General features: G+C 52.3%; 1 protein-coding gene across 11 annotated transcripts in view; it reads right to left on the bottom strand.

Moving 5' to 3' along the window:
* The window catches only part of LOC140395550 (uncharacterized), a 242,599-nt gene that overhangs the window by 68,627 nt on the left and 151,899 nt on the right, over positions 1 to 22,073 (bottom strand). For 6 of the 11 annotated variants that reach the window (XM_072483476.1, XM_072483493.1, XM_072483527.1 and 3 more), the window contains 2 exons: positions 16,714 to 16,770; positions 10,850 to 10,930 (listed from right to left, as the gene is read on the bottom strand). The exons of the other annotated variants lie outside the window; for them this stretch is intronic. In XM_072483476.1, coding sequence (XP_072339577.1) covers positions 10,850 to 10,930; positions 16,714 to 16,770 — 138 coding nt within the window. The remainder of the gene's footprint in view (positions 1 to 10,849; positions 10,931 to 16,713; positions 16,771 to 22,073) is intronic. 11 annotated transcript variants of the gene reach the window in all.

Here is a 22,073-nt window from a genome sequence, read left to right as displayed (position 1 = left end):
CCTAACACTGTTTCCACCTCCACAGGTTTCACCCCACACACCCTCATGACCGGAGGCCCCATGAAAGGGACAGAGTACTTGTTGGGTTTAGACCTGACTAGCCCTGAAGTTACAGCCCTCACCCATGAGAAAGCCGTTGAACAATTACTTGCAAATGTAAAAACGGCTCAGTTAGCAGCCGCTGTTAAACTGGGTACTAAAAGAAAACAGAGCAAGGCCTGTTTTGATAAGGCAGTACATGCAACGGAGTATAATATAGGACAACAAGTGATGTTGTCTGTGTATAACCCCAGCACATTTCTGTCTCCGAAATACTCGGGTCCGTACTCCATTACAGGTAAAGTAAGCCCATCGGTATACAAAATCAAATACCAAAATGGTAAGACTGCGTGATTTCACATAAACCAGCTAAAGGCTTATGGAGCACAGTCAAACCACGCCCACCACGTCATGCTTAACGCAGCAGACCAAACCCCGCCCACAGCCAACGTGACCACACCAACCCCCTCCACGTCCAGCCCAGACACTGACTCGCCCCCGACTCCACCCACAAAATTTACACTCCGCCCCGGAACGCCCACAGACTGCAGCAGCAGAGACAACGACTGTGACTCTGACGACAGCCACAGCACGCCTCCCTACTATCCTGATCCCACACCCAGCGACTCAGAGTTCGACTCCAGTGATCCCTTCCTCATCACTTTCTTAAACAAACCACACCACCGAACCACACGGACGACCCCGACTTTATCCCCACACAACTTGACGAACGCCATTGGCACCGCGACAACTCCTACAGACTCGTCCGCAACGACGAGAACAACCCCAACTCACACCACGCAGCCCTCTCAACATTAATTCACTCCAGAATGTGGCACCCGGGAGAAGGGGACGACCCCGAGTCAGACCCCCAATCCGCCAACCCCTTTGCGACCCTGTTCGCAACAGAGAACTGAGGTGTCCACACGATGATTTATGGGAGACACTTGGTGAAAAGTGTTGTCCTTCCTGATGGAACCTGCAGGATGTTTTACGTTGTTTGTATGTTTGTTTAAGTGTTGTTCGTCCGACAGGAGAATTTTTCTCACACGCCCATTCTGCCGAAACCTCTGAGGACTTGCCTCAGAGACCCACCACGGCCAGACGCTTCTTCAGCAGTACCAACTTGTCCACAGATACCACAATGGTACCAACTTGTCCACAGATACCTGGTCAGCAGACCACACGCTCGTTCAGAGGAACTAGCTTTTCAGCTGGTATGGGTCCAAGTGCCAGACGCCCGTTCTGATTCGATGGTAGAAGCACAGCACTAGCTTTTCACCTGGTACTGGTTCAAGTGCCAGATGCCCGATCTGATTTGACGTGAGAATCACAGCAGAAACCCCACCATGATGACTACATTTTTGCCTGTTCTTGTCGGTTGCTCAGGCAGTGGAGAAATGGCGTGAGACCCGCCCTGCCTGGGGACCCCCCCGTTGGTCAAAAACGCTCGGGTAGGGGAGATACGGTATTGGTAGCCGTCCTACCCGGGGACTCCATCCAAATCTTACCCGTCGCGGCCCATACGCACCTCATTCGACCTTTTCCTTTCTAAAACAGTTTTATTTATTTATTTAGGCAACCTTTGAGTTGCTGCCAAATGCTATTTACATCCAGGAACATTTGGATGATAAACTTAGCACTGGTCCACCATTGGGAAGTGTGCCGTGTCCTAACATTTGTTTTGAAAAAAAAAATGAGGGAGTCACATAGAGTGACCAATTATAAGGGAATAATTGGCCCCGAAGGACAGACACACTAACATACCGGATATTATACCAAGGTAGTTACGGATACTATGCTTGTTTTACAGAACTCCAGAAGCTCCAGGACCGGAGAAAACAGAGAACACAAAGAAAGAAAAAGAAAGAGGACAGCCATGAGGACTTATTTCATCGTGATCAAGATTTTTATACTGAACATTTGGTTGCGCGGGAACTTCAAACCCCCCTGCCGTTAATGTTTCACTGCCCCGCAGTACCGAGGGCCCAGTCACCAGCCACGCTGCATTATCCTGGTGTGCCAAGTTCATAACTTGGTACTCCCTGTCGCACGTTATTGAAGCACTATTAGCGTTGGCAATACTCTGCTGTACAGTGCAGACTATGCGCCTCCGTAAATGGAGACGGAGAGCGTACCGTGCTCGAACCCCGGTATATCGGATCCAATCCCCTATATTCGGTTATGACCAGACCCCAGACCCCCATGACCTATAAAAAATAAAGAACAAGCACTTGCGTTTTTCTGTAAATAAAAGATGTACAAAACTGCCAGTAACAAAAAAATGTATGATCCTGAGCTTGACTGCCAAGCCAGGAAAGAATATATGGAATGTTATGATTGTTGTATGTTTTAGAGAGATAGGATGATGCAATGCTTGATGAGTGTATTTAGGTAAAATTAGAGGTTCCAAGTTTTTATTTTTTAGATGCATGCCCCTGCCTGACATAGCGCCCTCAAGAATTGTTTAGGTAAAATTTTTGTGCGTAGCTAGGGTCAGAGTAGTGGCCATGTAGGAGGTGTTTCCCCCCGGTTAGGGAACGGAAAGGACAAAATTTATGTGATCCTACACGCTTCGCGTTAGGATCACAAGGAGGGTATGTAGCCACCTAAAATGGCTGATTCCCTATTAATTTGGCCAAAACCCGATTTAAAATGGCTAACCGAAAAGGCTGATGGGAAAAGCAGCCAACAGGACACAAACGGACAGCTGCAGACAGAATAGCGTATTCGGCTCTGGGGAAGTCGGCCCAGATCGATACTCCAGACTATTAGCAGCACATCAACCCAGACATCTGCAGTTTAATCGGCTATCCCCAGGAACAATTGCAACATATTAGCAATTGAATGCCGGGCCAGACCTGTCGGCGCCTGCAGTGGCCGAAACAAAGACAGGTGAACGACCACCCCCCGATCGAGGAATCGCCCCATTATTGGAGCATGTCGAACCCAGTGATTGGGAACAAGTCCAATCACTTGGGACTCAGGGTCAAGGGCTGCCCCGAGAGGCGGGAAGCCCCTGGACCCTATAAAGTAAGGGGCCAAGTTCAGATCGCTCTCTCTCTCCCTTCTTCACCTGCTCGCAACCTTCGCAAGAACCTTCGACAAAGAACCGTAAGTCTGACTCCAGCGATCGCTACCCGATAGACATTCCTAGCCATCGACCCGTATCAGCCTTTTGAATCCCGCAGGCCAGGTCCAATTCGATAAACTATTCGTTTCTCTGACCTGGTGGGCCATCTCCTAAAGTTAAGTATTGGCCAGTAGTGGTAGGTTTTGATATAGATAGTAGGATTATTGTGTAAGTATTGATTGCTGTACATAATAAATGACCGTTGATTTCAATCTTACTAAGCGGTGTGCTGACTTATTAATCATACCTCGAGCTTGAACCACGTGGCGGTATCAGAAAGATACCTGGCGACTCGTGAGCAAAGGTGACATAATCAGAGGTAATAAACTAAAGCTATAAAGAGCAACAATGGGCACCAGTGGTCCTGGTAAACGTGTACACTCCTAACTGGGATGACGTGGATTTCGTGACAAAGACCATGGCGGAAATCCCCTACATAGACATACTCGTCATGGAAGGGGACTTTAACTGTCCATGGACAGACTGATCAAACCCCAAATCGGGGAAGATATCAAAGGAATTAGAGCGTTCATGGGACAGATGGAGGAGCAGACCCCTGGAGGTTCACACATTCAGGGGAGAAGGAGTTCTCCTTCTTCCAGGTACACAGGGTATACACTAGGATCGACTTCTTTGTAGTGGGGGAATCAGTACTTCCAGGGGTTGTACGAGCGGAATACTCCGCAATTGTAATCTATGACCATGCTCCAGACTACATGTTTGTGAGGTTGCAGATGGGCCTGGCCCAACAACCCCCCCCCCCCCCCCCCCCCTATGGAGGTTGGACACCACCCTCCTTGTCGACAAGGGATTTCACGAAAAGATATCACAAACCATAGATGGCTACATTACCAATAACCAGAACGGGGAGGTCCCACCCTCCATGCTCTGGGAGGCACTGGAGGCAGTGATTAGGGGAGAAATTATTGTGCACAAGGTGCGCACAATCTGGAAAGAGAGGGCAGCCAGGCAACAACTGGTCGACTCCATACTGGAGGTGGACCGGCAGTACTCCGCAGCCCCGACCGTTGAATGACGGCGGAGATGAAAAAGCTACAAATGGACTTTGATCCGCTATCCACGAGGAAAGCAGTGCATTAACTCCACCAGACACAGGGACCTTCTACGAGGATGGTGACAAAGCCAGACGCCTGCTGGCTCGCCAGTTTAGAAAGCAGGCAGCCACTAGGAAAAGAGCGCAGGGCAGGGACTAAGGTGTCAGACTAGTAGCCGAGCCGGAAAACATCAACGAGGCCTTTGAGGCCTTCTACTCGGGGTACTCGGGGATGACGCAGTTCCTCGACGGACTGGGCATCAGGGTCGTGTGGGAGGATAGGAGACGGGGCCTAGAAGCACCATTAGAACTGGGGAAGTCATGGAAAGCATTAACTCCATGCAGGTGGGGAAGGCGCCAGGGCCAGATGGAGTCCTACAAATATTTTGCGACAACACTGGCCCTGTCACTTGCGTGAGATGTTCACAGACTTGCGGGAAAGGAGCGGCCTGCTACCAGCACAAGCTTCAATATTGATGATACCCAAAAAAGACAAAGACCCGACTGAGTGCGGGTTCTATAGACCCATCTCACTTCAATGTAAATGTGAAGATCTTGGCTAAAATGCTATAGATCGCGTACCTGAAGTGGTCACGGAGGACCAGAGGGGCTTTGTCAAGGACAGGCGAACAAAGAACATCAGGCGTCTGCTGAACGCGATAATGACCCCATCTGGGGAGAAAATACCAGAAGTGATCACCTGTCTGGACGCAGAAAACGCCTTTGACAGAGTCGAGTGGAAGTCCCTCATAGAGGTACTGGAGGGGTTTGGGCTTAGGCCAGGGTTTACCTCCTGGGTGAAACTACTGTACAGCGCTTCCATGGCAAGCGTACGGACCAACAGCACCAGCTCTAAATACTTCCAGCTACACAGAGGCACAAGACAGGATGCCTGCTGTCCATGTTGCTGTTCGCCCTGGTAATCGAGCCACTGCCGATCACCCTCAGAACAGAGAAAGGCTAGAGAGGCATCTGGGGGGGGGGGGTTTGGAGACAGAGAGCATAGAGTCTCACGCTATACGGATGATCTGCTCCTCTACATCTCAGACCCCCAGGCCAGCATGGAAGGGATCTTAAAGCTCTTAAAGGAGTTTGGAGCCTTCTCGAGTTACAAACTCAACCGGAGCAAAAGTGAAATCTTCCCGATAAACCCACAAGGGAGAGAGGCAGAGCTGGAGGGACTACCATTCAAACAAGCCCAAAACAAATTCCGCTACCTGGGAATCCAAATAGCCCACGACTGGAAGCTGAACCACAAATGGAACCTGAGGAGTCTGGGGGAGGAAGTGAAAAAGGACCTGCAGAAGTGGGACATACTCCCACTTTCACTGGCAGGATAGTGCAGACGATCAAAATGAACGTACTGCCCGGGTTCCTCTTCCTGTTCAGGTCCCTCCTGATCTACATCTCCAAGGCCTTCCTTAATACAATGGACAAATTAATCATGCAACCTACAGTTCTATCACTGGGCGGCCACAGCGGAAAGAGTGAGGGGATAGGTGAAGGAACCAGGAGCACAATGGGTGAGGTTGGAGGAGCGTTCCTGCGTAGGGAGGTCCTTCCGAACACTAGTTACGACCACACCAGTGATGGTGGCCACGCTCCGAACGTGGCACCAAATGAGACAATACTTCAGCCTAACCAAAATGTCCACAATGGCCCCTATCTGTAACAACCACAGATTCACACCCGCAACAATGGGTGCCACCTTCAAAAGGTGGAGACAGGAGAGGGGACACTGATTGTTAGCAGCATATGCACGTATACACAGACGACAGATTAGCGACCCTGGAGGTGCACAGAGAGGTTCAATCACCTAAAGGGAACAAAATGAGATATATGCAGGTCCGGCATGATGACATACCCACAGAGACCAGGATACTCACTAGTCGAGGAACTGCTGGATGGGGGTGACCTAGGAAGGGGAAACTGAGGGGATCTGTATGGGTGACTGTTGGAAGAACTACGATGCCCCCAGGGAAAAATAGAAGGAGGAACTGGGCATATAAGTGGAGGATCTGGATCGAAGCACTACACAGCCCGACTTCCACCTCCACGTGTACAGGGCTGAGCCTGATGCAGTTAAAGGTGGTGCACAGATCGCACCTAACAAGAACTCGAATGAACAGGTTCTTCCCGGAAGTGGAGGACAAATGCAAATGGTCCCATGGAGGCCCGGCCAACCACACCCAGACTTGTCGGATTCTGGACAACCTTCTTTGAGGCAATGTCCAAGGTTGTGGGGGTGAGGGTGGAGCCAAGCCCAAATCTCGCAGCCTTTGGGGGTCTCAGATCTATCAGAACTCATGGGGAGGGGGGCCAACACACTAGCCTTTGCCTCCCTAATCGCCCAGTGAAGGATTCTGCTCGGCTTGCGATCGGCAGCACCTCCAAGGCTGCAGATTGGCTGCCCGACTTGTCGGAATTATCCCAACTGGAGAAGATAAAATTTTCCATCCGTGGGTCGGAATAGGGCTTCCACAGAATCTGGAAGTCGTTCACCAACTTGTTCCAAGACCTGTTCGTAGCCAGAAATCAGTAGAACAAAGGGGGGGGGGGGAAAGGTACAGAAGAGACAGGGAGCATAAAGGAAGTGGGGGGGGGGGGGGGGGAGTGGAAGTGAAGGGAGGAGGGGGTGCAAAAGTTCGGAAAATGACAACGGGACACAAGGGACATAGCCGCAGAGAACGGGGCCCCGAAGGCAAGCAAAAAAAACAAAACAGGGAGCAGCAAAAGACTGGGCAATTCATGCTGTGGCCAACATTGGGGAGGGCAACTGAGGCAGACTGACCAAATGGAGTCCACAACCACAGGAGGGGGAAGCAGGTAGATGTAAATATCTGAAACGATACTAGTTTGTTTGGTTTCTCTTTTCGTTCTTTGGTAATCTTTCTTTTGTAACTTCAATCTTTCCTTAGCTGCTTATGATTATTACTACCTGGAGGTGCATTCAATATGAGGTCTTTAACTAATCCTATCTGATTGCACATTATCAGATCTAGTATAACCTGCTCTCCGGTTGGAACGTGCTGCTGTGAGAAACTGTCCCTTAAATACTCTATGAACTCACCATCCACCTTTGCCAATCTGATTCATTCAATCTATCTAAAGATTAAAATCACCCATGTTTATCACCATACCTTTCTAACAAACCTCAATTACTTTTTCCTGTACACCCCGTTTGGTTAGTGTTCGAGGGCCTATAAACCACTCCCACAAGTGACTTCCCTTTACTAATTTCTAATCACCACCCAAACTGATTCTACATTTTGATCTCCGAAACGAAGGTCATCTCTCTGTACTGAACCAATATCATCCTTACTGAGCAGAACTACCCTTCGTCCTGCCCTAGCTTCCTGACCTTCTGAAATGTCATGTAACCTTGAATATTCAGGTTCCAGTCTTTTTCATCTTCAAGCCATGTTTCTGCAATGCCTATCTGATCATATATATTTATTTCTATTTGCACTGTGTCACAGTCGAGACGTGAAGGAATATATATATATTTTTCAGCTGGACTACTTTATAAAGTAGCTTGTTTTGTGCTTTCCAAAATGGACAATTGCTGAACTGACCAGATGGCGCCAGCTGTTCACATACTGGCTTCCCAAAGTTTCTGAGCCATTTCAAAGTGAACAAAGGCTGACCCTTCAAAAGTTCGGATTCTAACACTCTTTGCATCGCATGAACATTCCAAACAAGTGAACACAATGGCCCAGAAGACGGTCGGTCAGCTTCAGCACGTTTCTAATAAAGACAGCTATTAGCAGTCCTCACCCCCAATAATAGTGCTAATGGCCTAAGTATTAAGGAACGTAGGAATTAGGAGCAGAAGTAAGCAATTTAGCCCTTCGAGGCTGTTCCGCCATTCAATCAGATCATGGCTGATCTCTTCCTGGTCTCAAAGCCACCTCCCATATCCCTTTAACTCATTTTTTAAAATCAGAAATATATCTATCTCCCTCTTGAAGCCATTTAATGATTCAGAGTCACCGCACATGGGGCAGCGAGTTCCACAAATTCACCACCCTCTTCGAGAAATAGTGTCTCCTCGTCTCAGTTTTAAAACTACCGCCTCTCAACCTATATCTGTGGCTGTTAACAATCCCAACACAATGGTTTCGACAAGAGGGCCTTGTTTATCATCCCCAAACCAGTATCATATGACTGAGACTTTGGCCTTCTGATTTCCTTTAATTATACAGCCTTTGTACCTTATAGTCAGTTACTGTTTGAGATCAACAAGACAGGACTCCAGGCAAACAGCTTATGATGTCTACCATCGAACAGGCAGCAGCAGAACGAACTCTGGTTCTCATCAAAACTGCTGGAACATTGGAACACGTGCCTGCAAGACTAACTCACTCTACATGCCTTCTCCCATCGTGGAAGTCTCACTTCAGGAAAGACAGGATCACCCTACAATCAGCCAAATTCCCCTCGAACAGAACACTCTGGGCGCGATTCTCCGAAATGGAGACAGAGTGTTCGCGCCGTCGCGTTTCACAACGGCGCGAAACGGGCGCGGGCAGTAGCGATTCTGGCCCCCACAGGGGGGCCGGGGCTGGAGAGGCCAGCCCGCTGATCAGTGGGCCCCGATCGCGGGCCAGACCCCATCGGAGGGCCCCCACCCCCTTAGAAGGAGCACTTTTCCCCACCCCACAGGCCGCTCCCCGACCCTATGCGCAGAGTTCCCACTGGCTGCGAGCAGGTGTGGACGGTGCCGGCGGGACTCTGCCGTTTCCGCACAGCCGCTCGGCCTATCAAGGTCGGAGAATCAGCGGCCCGGCCATGGACAGCGACCCGCGCCGGCGCAAATGGCGGCGATTCTCCGCTCCTCGGAGAATCGCCTACCGGCGTCGGACCGGCGCCGCGGGAAAAAAAGGCGCAAACGCCGATTCTCCCATACGGCGTGGCATGGGAGAATCGCGCCCTCTGTTTTACTTTTGATTCTGGACTCTGGACACATGTAAAACCCTAACTTGCATTTTATTGTGGTCGTGCTGTGAACCATTTTGTTTTTTCATTATCCCCATTTGTTGTGTGAGTGAAAAGAGATGAACATTGCAAAGCCCTTCTCTCACGCGTGTGTGTGTAAAAATAAACCAACCCTTCTTATTTTATCGTATCGCAGGTCTGCTCTTCAGGTTATTCATAGAGGATTGGAACATTTCCAAATTTAAGGGTAGGGAAAAATACTCCACCAATTATAAAGGGGGAAACCAGAATAAAAAAACACTTTTCTGTTTACAGATGGGTAGAGTCAGGAAATCAGGGCAGCTTAAATTGACCCGTCCATCCATCGCAACAACGGTCAATTCATCTATTTTGTACAAATGATACAAGGAGTCAGAAACAGAGCCTTCAGTTTAATAACCTCCAGCCTTATCTGCTAGTGCATCATTAGGTTTTTACACTCTGTCCCTTCCTGCCAAGCTCTAATCATTGTTTCCCTTATTACTATCTTGCTCTCTTGTCTTATTGTCTATATTTGATTTGTCACATTTTCCCAAACTTGATCCCTCGCCCCCACTATTTAGTTTATGCCCTCTCTACCACCTCCTGTTATAAATGAACACATCATGACTGCCCGGCTCACCTTACCGAGCAATCAGCATGTCATAAGAGTATACATTCCTACATTTGAGTCAACAGACAAATCCAAGGAGGGATTCAACACCAATCTTCAGTCATCCCTAGTCCAAATCCCATCAGGCAACACAGTGATGATGCTCCTCAGGGTTAATGTAACTACCGAGCTGGTGGAAGGTAAATTTATGGATCTTGGTCTTTTTGGTCTGGCAATTCCTATTTTTACACTGCTCTGAAAGGTCTGTCAAATTGGCTCAGGCACTCTCAACACCCTTCACTCAGTCAACTCTGTGAAGTCTCTGTGCTTCAAAAATTAGGTGACGTAACAAGTCAGAGCTCTGACTTGGGGAGGCAGAAAACCCCAAACTTTTGAACTTTGTGGGAACATTTGGAATGGTGGTGGGGTGATGTTTAGAAACCACCCCTTCCACTGGTGCAAGAGAGTGAGCTGTCTCGGTTGTTTTGCTCCTATGAGGCAAATTCACTGCTCCAGCTGTTGCCAGGGTAAAAGGGGCTGCTCAAGATACATGGCCACTAGAGCTGCCACAGCACCCCTCAACAAAGATCAGGTTGGCTGTGACCCCAGAAGACCAAGCACGGTAGACAAGGTGCCGGCGGAAAGCTGGCACCTTGGGAACTGCACATCAGGTAAGGTCAGAAATTCAGGAGGAGGCCCTGGCATCAATTCTAAAAGGAAAACTTAGCATTTACAGAGTAGATGATTTAACTGTGCCAACTCTAGAGTACATACCACATGCACGTGTCAGTGGAGACTCCCAAATATATGACTACACATACTCACATGCACACCATACACAATTTAGCTCCCTGCCAATATATCTGGGTTCAGATGCAGGAAAAAAAAGAAGACAGAAGTATAGGTAATAGGAGACATACAAATAAAAATGCACTGACAAACACTGGCACACATAGGCCCCCATGCACAGACACACATAAACCCTAATACACGTAGACACACATCTGGATGAGCACACAGCACAACGGAACAAAGATTCGGTAGCAGAACAGACCCGAGTTCCATTTTGGGATGTCGAGTGGGACTTGGAGCAGCGTCCAGTGCCATAGAGAGGGAGATCGGAGTAGTAGCTTCCCTGGGAGAAGGTGAAAAGAAGAGAAAGTCAGACCCGGCCTTGGTAAAATGGGTGGGAGGAGTGGTGGATGGGTGAAGGAGGAGAGAGATGGGGAGGAAGATTGGGTTTTAGAGTACAAGGGAAGGGGAGGATGGGCTGTTGGGGGTGATGGAACTGTGGGAGGTGATGGAGCTGATGGGGGTGACGGAGCTAATGGGGCGATGGAGCTGATGGGGGCGACAGCTGATGGGGGCGACAGAGCTGATGGGGGCGACGGAGCTGATGGGGGCGACGGAGCTGATGGGGGCGACGGAGCTGATGGGGGCGATGGAACTGATGAGGCGGCGGAGTTGTTGAGAGCGACGGAGTTGTTGGGGAGGACGGACTTGTTGGGGGTGACGGACTTGTTGAGGGTGACGGACTTGTTGGGGGTGACGGACTTGTTGGGGGTGACGGACTTCATGGGGGTGACGGACTTCTTGGGGGTGACGGACTTCTTGGGGGTGACGGACCTCTTGGGGGTGATGGACTTGTTGGGGGTGACGGACTTGTTGGGGTGAGGGAGTTGTTGGGGGCGAGTGAGTTGTTGGGAGCGAGGAAGTTGTTGGGGGGCGACGGAGTTGTTGGGGGCGACGGAGCTATTGGGGCCGACGGAGCTATTGGGGTCGACGAAGCTGTTGGGTCGACGGAGTTGTTGGGGGCGACGGAGTTGTTGGGGGTGACGGGGTTGTCGGGGCGGCGGAGCTGATGGGGCGACGGAGTTGTTGGGGGCGACGGAGTTGTTGGGGACGACGGAGTTGGGGCGACGGAGTTGTTGGGGGCGACGGAGTTGCTGGGGCGACGGAGTTGTGGGGCGACGGAGTAGTTGGGGGCGACGGAGTTGTTGGGGGTGACGGACTTGTTGGGGGTGACGGACTTGTTGGGGGTGAAGGACCTGTTGGGGGTGACGGACTTCTTGGGGGTGACGGACTTCTTGGGGGTGACGGACTTGTTGGGGGTGACGGACTTGTTGGGGGTGACGGACTTCTTGGGGGTGACGGACTTCTTGGAGGTGACGGACTTGTTGGGATGAGGGAGTTGTTGGGGGTGAGGGAGTTGTTGGGAGCGAGGAAGTTGTTGGGAGCGAGGAAGTTGTTGGGGGCGATGGGGCTATTGGGGTCGACAGAGCTATTGGGGTCGACGGAGCTGTTGGGGCGACGGAGTTGTTGGGGGCGACGGAGTTGTTGGGGGTGATGGGGTTGTCGGGGCGGCGGAGCTGATGGGGGCGACGGAGTTGTTGGGGGCGACGGAGTTGTTGGGGGCGACGGAGTTGTTGGGGGCGACGGAGTTGTTGGGGGCGATGGAGTTGTGGGGGCGATGGAGTTGTTGGGGGCACCGGAGTTGTTGGGGGCGACGGAGTTGTTGGGGGCGACGGAGTTGTTGTGGTGATGGAGTTGTTGGGGTGACGGAGTTGTTGGTTAGACGGAGTTGTTGGTTAGACAAGAGTTGTTGGGGGACAGAGTTGTTGGGGGTGATGGGGCTGCTGGGGCGACTGAGCTGATGGGGTGTCGGAGCTGATGGGGGCAACGGATTTGTTGGGGATGACGGAGTTGTTGGGGGTGACGGAGTTGTTGGGGTGACGGAGCTGATGGGGGCGATGGAGTTGTTGGGGGCGACGGAGTTGTTGGGGGCGACGGAGTTGTTGGGGTGTCGGAGCTGATGGGGCGACGGAGTTGTTGGGGGTGACAGAGCTGTTGGGGGGACGGAGTTGTTGGGGGGACGGAGTTGTTGGGGTGACAGAGCTGATGGGGGCATGGAGTTGTTGGGGGCGACGGAGTTGTTGGGGGTGACGGAGTTGTTGGGGGTGAGGGAGTTGTTGGTGGTGAAGGAGTTGTTGGGGGTGAGGGAGTTGTTGGGGTGACGGAGTTGTTGGGGTGACGGAGTTGTTGGGGTGAGGGAGTTGTGGGTGAGGGAGTTGTTGGGGGCGACGGAGTTGTTGGGGGCGACGGAGTTGTTGGGGTGACGGAGTTGTTGGGGTGACGGAGTTGTTGGGGTGTCGGAGCTGATGGGGCGACGGAGTTGTTGGGGGTGACAGAGCTTGGGGGTGATGGACTTGTTGGGGGTGACGGACTTGTTGGGGGTGACGGACTTGTTGGGGTGAGGGAGTTGTTGGGGGCGAGTGAGTTGTTGGGAGCGAGGAAGTTGTTGGGGGCGACGGAGTTGTTGGGGGCGACGGAGTTGCTGGGGCGACGGAGTTGTGGGGCGACGGAGTAGTTGGGGGCGACGGAGTTGTTGGGGGTGACGGACTTGTTGGGGGTGACGGACTTGTTGGGGGTGACGGACCTGTTGGGGGTGACGGACCTGTTGGGGGTGACGGACTTCTTGGGGGTGACGGACTTCTTGGGGGTGACGGACTTGTTGGGGGTGACGGACTTGTTGGGGGTGACGGACTTCTTGGGGGTGACGGACTTCTTGGAGGTGACGGACTTGTTGGGATGAGGGAGTTGTTGGGGGTGAGGGAGTTGTTGGGAGCGAGGAAGTTGTTGGGAGCGAGGAAGTTGTTGGGGGCGATGGGGCTATTGGGGTCGACAGAGCTATTGGGGTCGACGGAGCTGTTGGGGCGACGGAGTTGTTGGGGGCGACGGAGTTGTTGGGGGTGATGGGGTTGTCGGGGCGGCGGAGCTGATGGGGGTCGGAGCTGGTGGGGTGTCGGAGCTGATGGGGGCGACGGAGTTGTTGGGGGCGACGGAGTTGTTGGGGGCGACGGAGTTGTTGGGGGCGACGGAGTTGTTGGGGGCGATGGAGTTGTGGGGGCGATGGAGTTGTTGGGGGCACCGGAGTTGTTGGGGGCGACGGAGTTGTTGGGGGCGACGGAGTTGTTGTGGTGATGGAGTTGTTGGGGTGACGGAGTTGTTGGTTAGACGGAGTTGTTGGTTAGACAAGAGTTGTTGGGGGACAGAGTTGTTGGGGGTGATGGGGCTGCTGGGGCGACTGAGCTGATGGGGTGTCGGAGCTGATGGGGGCAACGGATTTGTTGGGGATGACGGAGTTGTTGGGGGTGACGGAGTTGTTGGGGTGACGGAGCTGATGGGGGCGATGGAGTTGTTGGGGGCGACGGAGTTGTTGGGGGCGACGGAGTTGTTGGGGTGATGGAGTTGTTGGGGTGTCGGAGCTGATGGGGCGACGGAGTTGTTGGGGGTGACAGAGCTGTTGGGGGGACGGAGTTGTTGGGGGGACGGAGTTGTTGGGGTGACAGAGCTGATGGGGGCATGGAGTTGTTGGGGGCGACGGAGTTGTTGGGGGTGACGGAGTTGTTGGGGGTGAGGGAGTTGTTGGGGGTGAAGGAGTTGTTGGGGGTGAGGGAGTTGTTGGGGTGACGGAGTTGTTGGGGTGAGGGAGTTGTGGGTGAGGGAGTTGTTGGGGGCGACGGAGTTGTTGGGGGCGACGGAGTTGTTGGGGTGACGGAGTTGTTGGGGTGACGGAGTTGTTGGGGTGTCGGAGCTGATGGGGCGACGGAGTTGTTGGGGGTGACAGAGCTTGGGGGTGATGGACTTGTTGGGGGTGACGGACTTGTTGGGGGTGACGGACTTGTTGGGGTGAGGGAGTTGTTGGGGGCGAGTGAGTTGTTGGGAGCGAGGAAGTTGTTGGGGGGCGACTGAGTTGTTGGGGGCGACGGAGCTATTGGGGCAGACGGAGCTATTGGGGTCGACGAAGCTGTTGGGGCGACGGAGTTGTTGGGGGCGACGGAGTTGTTGGGGGTGACGGGGTTGTCGGGGCGGCGGAGCTGATGGGGTGTCGGAGCTGATGGGGCGACGGAGTTGTTGGGGGCGACGGAGTTGTTGGGGACGACGGAGTTGGGGCGACGGAGTTGTTGGGGGCGACGGAGTTGCTGGGGCGACGGAGTTGTGGGGCGACGGAGTAGTTGGGGGCGACGGAGTTGTTGGGGGTGACGGACTTGTTGGGGGTGACGGACTTGTTGGGGGTGATGGACCTGTTGGGGGTGACGGACTTCTTGGGGGTGACGGACTTCTTGGGGGTGACGGACTTCTTGGGGGTGACGGACCTCTTGGGGGCGACGGAATTGTTGGGGTGATGGAGTTGTTGGGGTGTCGGAGCTGATGGGGCGACGGAGTTGTTGTGGGTGACAGAGCTGTTGGGGGGACGGAGTTGTTGGGGGGACGGAGTTGTTGGGGTGACAGAGTTGTTGGGGTGTCAGAGCTGATGGGGGCATGGAGTTGTTGGGGGCGACGGAGTTGTTGGGGGTGACGGAGTTGTTGGGGGTGAGGGAGTTGTTGGGGGTGAAGGAGTTGTTGGGGGTGAGGGAGTTGTTGGGGTGACGGAGTTGTTGGGGGTGAGGGAGTTGTGGGTGAGGGAGTTGTTGGGGGCGACGGAGTTGTTGGGGGCGACGGAGTTGTTGGGGTGACGGAGTTGTTGGGGTGACGGAGTTGTTGGGGTGACGGAGTTGTTGGGGTGTCGGAGTTGTTGGGGGGACGGAGTTGTTGGGGGGACGGAGTTGTTGGGGGGACGGAGTTGTTGGGGGGACGGAGTTGTTGGGGTAACGGAGTTGTTGGGGTGTCGGAGCTGATGGGGGCATGGAGTTGTTGGGGGTGACGGAGTTGTTGGGGGTGACGGAGTTGTTGGGGGTGACGGAGTTGTTGGGGGTGATGGAGTTGTTGGGCTGATGGAGTTGTTGGGCTGATGGAGTTGTTGGGGGTGAGGGAGTTGTTGGGGGTGAGGGAGCTGTTGGGGGTGAGAGAGTTGTTGGGGGTGACGGAGTTGTTGGGGGTGATGGAGTTGTTGTGGGTGACGGAGTTGTTGGGGGTGAGGGAGTTGTTGGGGGCGAGGGAGTTGTTGGGGTGACGGAGTTGTTTGGGTGACGGAGTTGTTGGGGTGTCGGAGCTGATGGGGGTGATGGAGTTGTTGGGCTGATGGAGTTGTTGGGCTGATGGAGTTGTTGGGGGTGATGCAGTTGTTGGGGGTGATGGAGTTGTTGGGCTGATGGAGTTGTTGGTGAGGGAGTTGTTGGGGGTGAGGGAGTTGTTGGGGGTGAGGGAGTTGTTTGGGGTGAGGGAGTTGTTGGGGGTGAGGGAGTTGTTGGGGGTGACGGAATTGTTGGGGGTGAGGGAGTTGTGGGTGACGGAGTTGTTGGGGTGACGGAGTTGTTGGGGGCGATGGAGTTGTTGAGGTGACGGAGTTGTTGGGGTGTCGGAGTTGTTGGGGTGACGGAGTTGTTGGGGGTGACGGAGCTGTTGGGGGTGATGGAGTTGTTGGGGGTGATGGAGTTGTTGGGGGTGAGGGAGTTGTTGGGGGTGACGGAGCTGTTGGGGGTGAGGGAGTTGTTGGGGGTGAGGGAGTTGTTGGGGGTGACGGAGTTGTTGGGGGTGAGGGAGTTGTTGGGGGTGAGGGAGTTGTTGTGGGTGAGGGAGTTGTTGGGGGTGAGGGAGTTGTTGGGGGTGAGGGAGTTGTTGGGGTGAGGGAGTTGTTGGGGGTGAGGGAGTTGTTGGGGGTGATGGAATTGTTAGGGGCGATGGAACACCACCGTACAGGTGATTTCTGTGTAAACTGTGTGGTCGTGTACATAAAGAACGCAACTGATCCCCACAGTGAATATGGCGGGAGAATAAAAACACACAAACCGCTGTCTCCTTCCTGCGCCACTGCCTTGCTGATTTCAAACTGCCGTCACTGTACCAGGAGCTCTGTGTGATACCAGCAAGTGGAAGAAACACAACAAAACCGTACCACCCTGTTCAAACTGGACTCAGTTACCAAATCTCTGACAGAATTCAGACTGTAAAGAGTCACACAATCAGGCAGGTACTAACCCTACTGGACTCTTTACTAGGCCCAGATCCACAGGACAGCTCGTCAAAACCATTTGCCTGTCAGGAGAGAAGAGGATTCCATAAAGATCAATTGAGGCACAGGATGGAACGACATCAATTAGGTCCCAGCCTCAATGACTGGATTCAGTCCTGCTCCCAGCCTGGATTGGCTCCATCCTGTCTTGGCCCAGTTCAATTGCCTGGACTTGCCAAAGTGTAACAATCTGGCACATTTCCAAGTGGCCAAAGCTGAAGCATTGGCAAGAGCACATGAATAATTAGCAAGAGAAGGCATCTGATGTATGGGTCAACTCTCCAGCTCACCATAAATTTAAACCTCCTCACCACATACACCATCGGACCCCTGGGGCTGCCAGAGGGTGTGGAAGGAACGAGCGCCAAAATATATGTCAAGGATGCTGGCCGAGGCTGCATCCACATCCATGGAGACCTCATCCACAAAGCAGATACATGAACATTAAAATCATGGAATGTTACAGCACAGAAGGAGGCCATTCAGCCCACCATTTCTGTGCCGGCTCTTTGAAAGAGCTGTCCAAAGAGACCCACTCCTCCTCCTCTTTCTCCTTGGCACTGCAAATTTCTCCTTTTCTAAACTTTAACCATTAGAGGTGTTCAAAATCAAGAGGATTCTAGAAAGTGTAGATAAAAGGGCGGCATGTGGCGCAGTGGATAGCACTGGGACTGCGGTGCTGAGGACCCGGGTTCAAATCCCACCTTCTCAAATGCAATTCAGGACAGCCAACAAATAATAGCCTTGCCAGAGATACTCAGATCCCATAAATAGTTTTTTAAATCCCTTCAGCCAGTAGAAACAGTTTCTCTCAGACTTCCGGTGGCAGCCATGGATTGAGTAATCGCACACAGAGCAGCTCCGTCTCGAAGGCGTCGGTTTGGGCATTTTATACCCATTAGAGGGGTAGCTCTTGCAGGGAGGTGGTGTAGAGGGAGAGGTTCTCCCCAAGATTGACATGTCTACTGGTTACCAGACCTGGCAAAAAACAGTTAAAAACCTGAAGGGACCTGTGGCGCAGCAACAATTGAGGGAATGTGGAGAGAGAAGGGTCGTCATCAGTGGGAAAGTCCCAGATGGAACAGTTAATGGCTTTCATCAAAGATGAATTTCGAGGGGCGGCACGCAGCGCAGTGGTTAGCACTGGGACTACGGCGCTGAGGACCCGAGTTCGAATCCCGGCCCTGGGTCACTGTCCATGTGGAGTTTGCACATTCTCCCCGTCTCTGCGTGAGTTTCACCCCCACAACCCAAAGATGTGCAGGTTAGGTGGATTGGCCACGCTAAATTGCCCCTTAATTGGAAAAGAGAATAATTGGGTTCTCTAAATTTATTTTTTTAAAAGACGAATTTCACCAGCAAATGAAGGAGATGTACAGTAACAGGTCGACGATCATTGAGGGAGCAGTAGCACCTCTGCGAGGATTGATGGACCACACGAGAAATGTCTTGAGGCACAAGGGGCAAAGATACGAGAGGTGGAGACAGTGGTGACACACCAGAGTGATTGGATCGTGTCTTTGGAGGCAGAGATGGGGGACCTATGTAAGTCGTTGAGGGTGAAGGTGGAGGAGCAGAAAAACAGGTCCAGGCCGCAGAACTTGCAGATTGTGGGTCTGCCAGAGGGTGTGGAAGGAACGAACGCCACAAAATATGTGTCAAGGATGCTGGCCGGGTTGGTGGAGGAGAGGGTGCTAGAAAAGGCCCCAGAGGGGGATTGGGCTCACAGGTCTTTAAGGCAGAGGCCGAGAGCCGCCCTGGGCGGCAATTGTGCAGTTGCACGAAATTGTTGAGAAGGAGAAGATTCTACAATGGGCCAGGGAGAAGTGAGACTGTGACTGGGAGGGGAATCGTGTCCGAATATATCAAGATATTGGTGCAGTGCTGGTGAAGAGGTGTGCAGGATTCAACCAGCCCCTCACCCCACCGATGTGGTGTTTTTCTTTTTGGAGGGGGCGATTGCAATTTTGGGTGTTTTTTCTTTACGGGTAAGGGGTGTGTATGGTGGGGCCCGCAGGGTGGGGTTGCCGATTGAGGGGCATTCAGGTGGGATGGGGGAGCCATTTGCACAGGCGAAGAAGGGACTGGTGCCAGCTGGGGCGCGGAGCGTTGGTAGGTAATACTGGCGATCAGAGGTGAGGTGGGAGGAGGAGGCCGCGAGAGATGGCCAGGCTGGGGGGATGCGATGTGGCAGAGTTGGAGACTGAGCGATGTCATGGATGGAGAGGAGGGCAATCTTGCAGAGGCCCGATTTAGAGTGGTAGTAGAGGAGGCAGCGCCGGAGGGGGATGATGGTGGACAGTAGACGGGAGTGGAGGCATAAGCCTCCCGTAAAAACTACAGCGTGGTACAAGAGGTCTCGGTTTTTGACGCACCTGAGGAATCTGAAGGAGGAGCTGATCTTTTTACAGGAGACACACCTCCGGGTGAAGGATCAGGTTAGCTTGAGGAAGGGATGGGTGGGACAAGTATTTCACTCGGGCTTTGACTTAAAGTCGAGGGGGTTGCCATTTTGTTGAACAAAAGCACGGGCTTTGTGGGGTCCAAGGAAGTGCAGGACTCGGGTGGAGGGGGGGGGGGGGGGGGGGGGAGGTATGTGATAGTGAGTGGGGTGCTGGAGAGAACGCCGGTGGTGCTAGTCAACCTCAATGCACCAAACTGAAATGATATGGGGTTTGTGAGGGGTTTGCTGGGAGCGATCCCAGACCTGGATACGCACCAATTGATTATGGGTGGAGATTTTAACTGCGTGATGGAACCAGGGATGGACAGGTTGACCCACAAGTCAATGAGAAGGGCGAGGATGAAGGAGTTGAGAGGGTTTATGGAGCATATGGGAATGGTTGATCCATGGAGGTTTAAGAAGCCGGGGTGAAGGTAGTACTCCTTCTCCTCACACATGTATAAAGTATACGCGGGAATTGATTCTTTGTGGCGAGTCGAGTGGTGTTGTTGGGGGTGATAGGGGATGGAGTATGCAGGATTGTGATACCCGATCATGCGCCACATTGGCTGGAGGTGAGGCTTAGCTCAGGACAATTGCAGAGGCCAGGATGGAGGCTGGATTTGGGTCTGTTGGCGGATAAGGGGTTTTGTGAAAAGGTGAGGTCAGCGATTGGGGATTACATGGAGAGGTGTCAGCAGCCACGTTCTGGGAGGCATTGAAGATGGTGGTCCGATGGGAGATTATCTCGAAATAGACGCGCAGGGACAGGAGGAGGAGGGAGGAGAATGGGCGAGATAGTCAAGGTGGACAGGAGATATGCAGGGGCCGCACTAAGTAGTTTTGGCGGAGAGGAAGAGGTTGCAGGGGCAGTTCGATAGGCTGAGGATGGGAAGAGCAGGGGGGCAACTACGGAGGGTGAGGGGGGTGCAGTATGAATATGGTGAGAAGGCGAGCTGTATGCTGGCTAACCAGCTGTGGAGGCAGAAAATCCAGGGAAATTTTAAAGGTGCAAGCAAAGAAGGGGGAGGTAGTGTCAGAACCAGGGAAGATAAATGAGATGTTCAGGGGGTACTACGAGAAGCTATACAGGGCTCAACCGGGTGGAGAGAAAGGGGAGGGCACATTCTCCCGGTGTCTGCGAGGGTCTCATCCCCACTACCCAAAAAGATGTGCAGGATATGTGGATTGACCATGCTAAATTGCCCCTTAATTGGAAAAAAAAAGAATTGGATACTCTAAATTTAAAAAAAAGAAAATAAATTCTCTCAATAATAAGACAAATAACATTACTGCAGTGAGCAGATTTAAGTATGTTCATGTCACCAGGGTCAGGCTGGGCTCAGACTGAGAACTATTCTCATGGCACAATGCAGTCACAACCATTCTTTATTTTTAAACAAGACCTATTTATTATTAGCTCCTCTCAAAATAGATCTTTTCATCAAGTGAGGAATTTACAGGCTGAATGCCCGCTGGTCTCCCGATATCTGTGGCAATTGCAGTAACTTCCAGTCAGAGGTAGTTAAAGACTGTGGCACCATGAAGACAAGACAGGCAGCATTTCAAATCCAGCCCAAAGGGCTGAGACTAAAATGTCATCTGTCTGTAATGAATGAAGTGAATTTTCCCTATCTCAAACCAGATACCCAAAATAGGTACCTACAGCATAAAACCACTCAGAGGTGCCAGATAACCAACCCCAAAAAGATGCAGCCTAACCCTATCAGGGTTTTTCTGAAGTTGGGGTTTGGACAGTGTAGAGCAGGCATTGTCAAACTCAGGGACACGACCCGCGGGTGGGTTGCAGGCGGGTGTCGGGAGGGTTGCGGAGCCGTCCGTCGTGGTGCTCACTAGCGCAAAACCGCAGCAGCCGACTGTTAATAACGCCGGTTGCAAGCGGCCTTCAAAATGGCCACGAACATGTAAAAAAAAATACGGCCGCACTGCGCATGCGTGCCAGATCATCGGCGCGCATGCGCAAAACTATGCGTTTGCACACCAATGATCGAGCACTCATGCACAGTGCGGCCGCTTTTTTTTAAAAACGGTCGCAGCTTTTTGTTTTACAAGTTTGGGGGAGTCTTAATCATTTATTTTATTCATTTTATTTTAATTTTTTCCATTTATTTTATTCATTGTATTTTTATTTTCTTTTACAAGTTCGGGGGGGGGGGGAGTTTATTTGATAAAATTTTACAGGAAGAAAATGCAGAACTTTGGACAGATGGAGACTCCATACATTCCGACACCGGAAGGCTTCACCTTCATCGAACAGGTTCCATTGGAGGAGCGTGTACGAGGAGCAAAGGGACCAAAACCATTTCCTCCATTTTTGTCAGCAGCAAACAAGGTAAGAGAAAATGGTGGGTTGCGCAGGTCAGCCGGCATAGGCCGCGAAGGTCGGCTGGCGTGGGTCGCAAACATCGGCCGGCGTGGGCTGCGAAGGTCGGCCGGGTTGGGTCCCGAAGGTTGGCCGGTTGGTAAAAATGGGTCCCTCGAAAGAAAGTTTGAAAAACACTGATGTAGAGGGAGCTTTACTCTGTATCTAACCTGTACTGTACCTGCCCTGTGAGTGTTTGATGAGACAGTGTGGAGGGACCTCTACTCTGCATCTAACCTGTGATGTACATGCTCTACGTGTGTTCGATGGGGACAGTGTTAGAGGAAAAGTTACTGTATCTGACCCACAGTGTTTCGCAAAGATTAAATCTCCAAGACTCCTCACCTCCTCCTACTGTTCCCTAACCACATATTCCTTCATTTACTGTCAGCCGTGGCTCAGTGAGTAGCATTCTCATCTCTGAACAAGAAAGTTCTGGGTTCAAATCACAGCCCTGACAGCTCTGTGCAGTACTGAAGGAGTGTTGCACTGTCAGAGGT

This window comes from Scyliorhinus torazame, chromosome 2 (assembly GCF_047496885.1).
Source record: "Scyliorhinus torazame isolate Kashiwa2021f chromosome 2, sScyTor2.1, whole genome shotgun sequence".
NCBI classification, from domain to species: Eukaryota; Metazoa; Chordata; class Chondrichthyes; order Carcharhiniformes; family Scyliorhinidae; genus Scyliorhinus; species Scyliorhinus torazame.
Note: the sequence above shows the minus strand (reverse complement) of the source record. Positions and strands in the feature narration are given on the sequence as shown.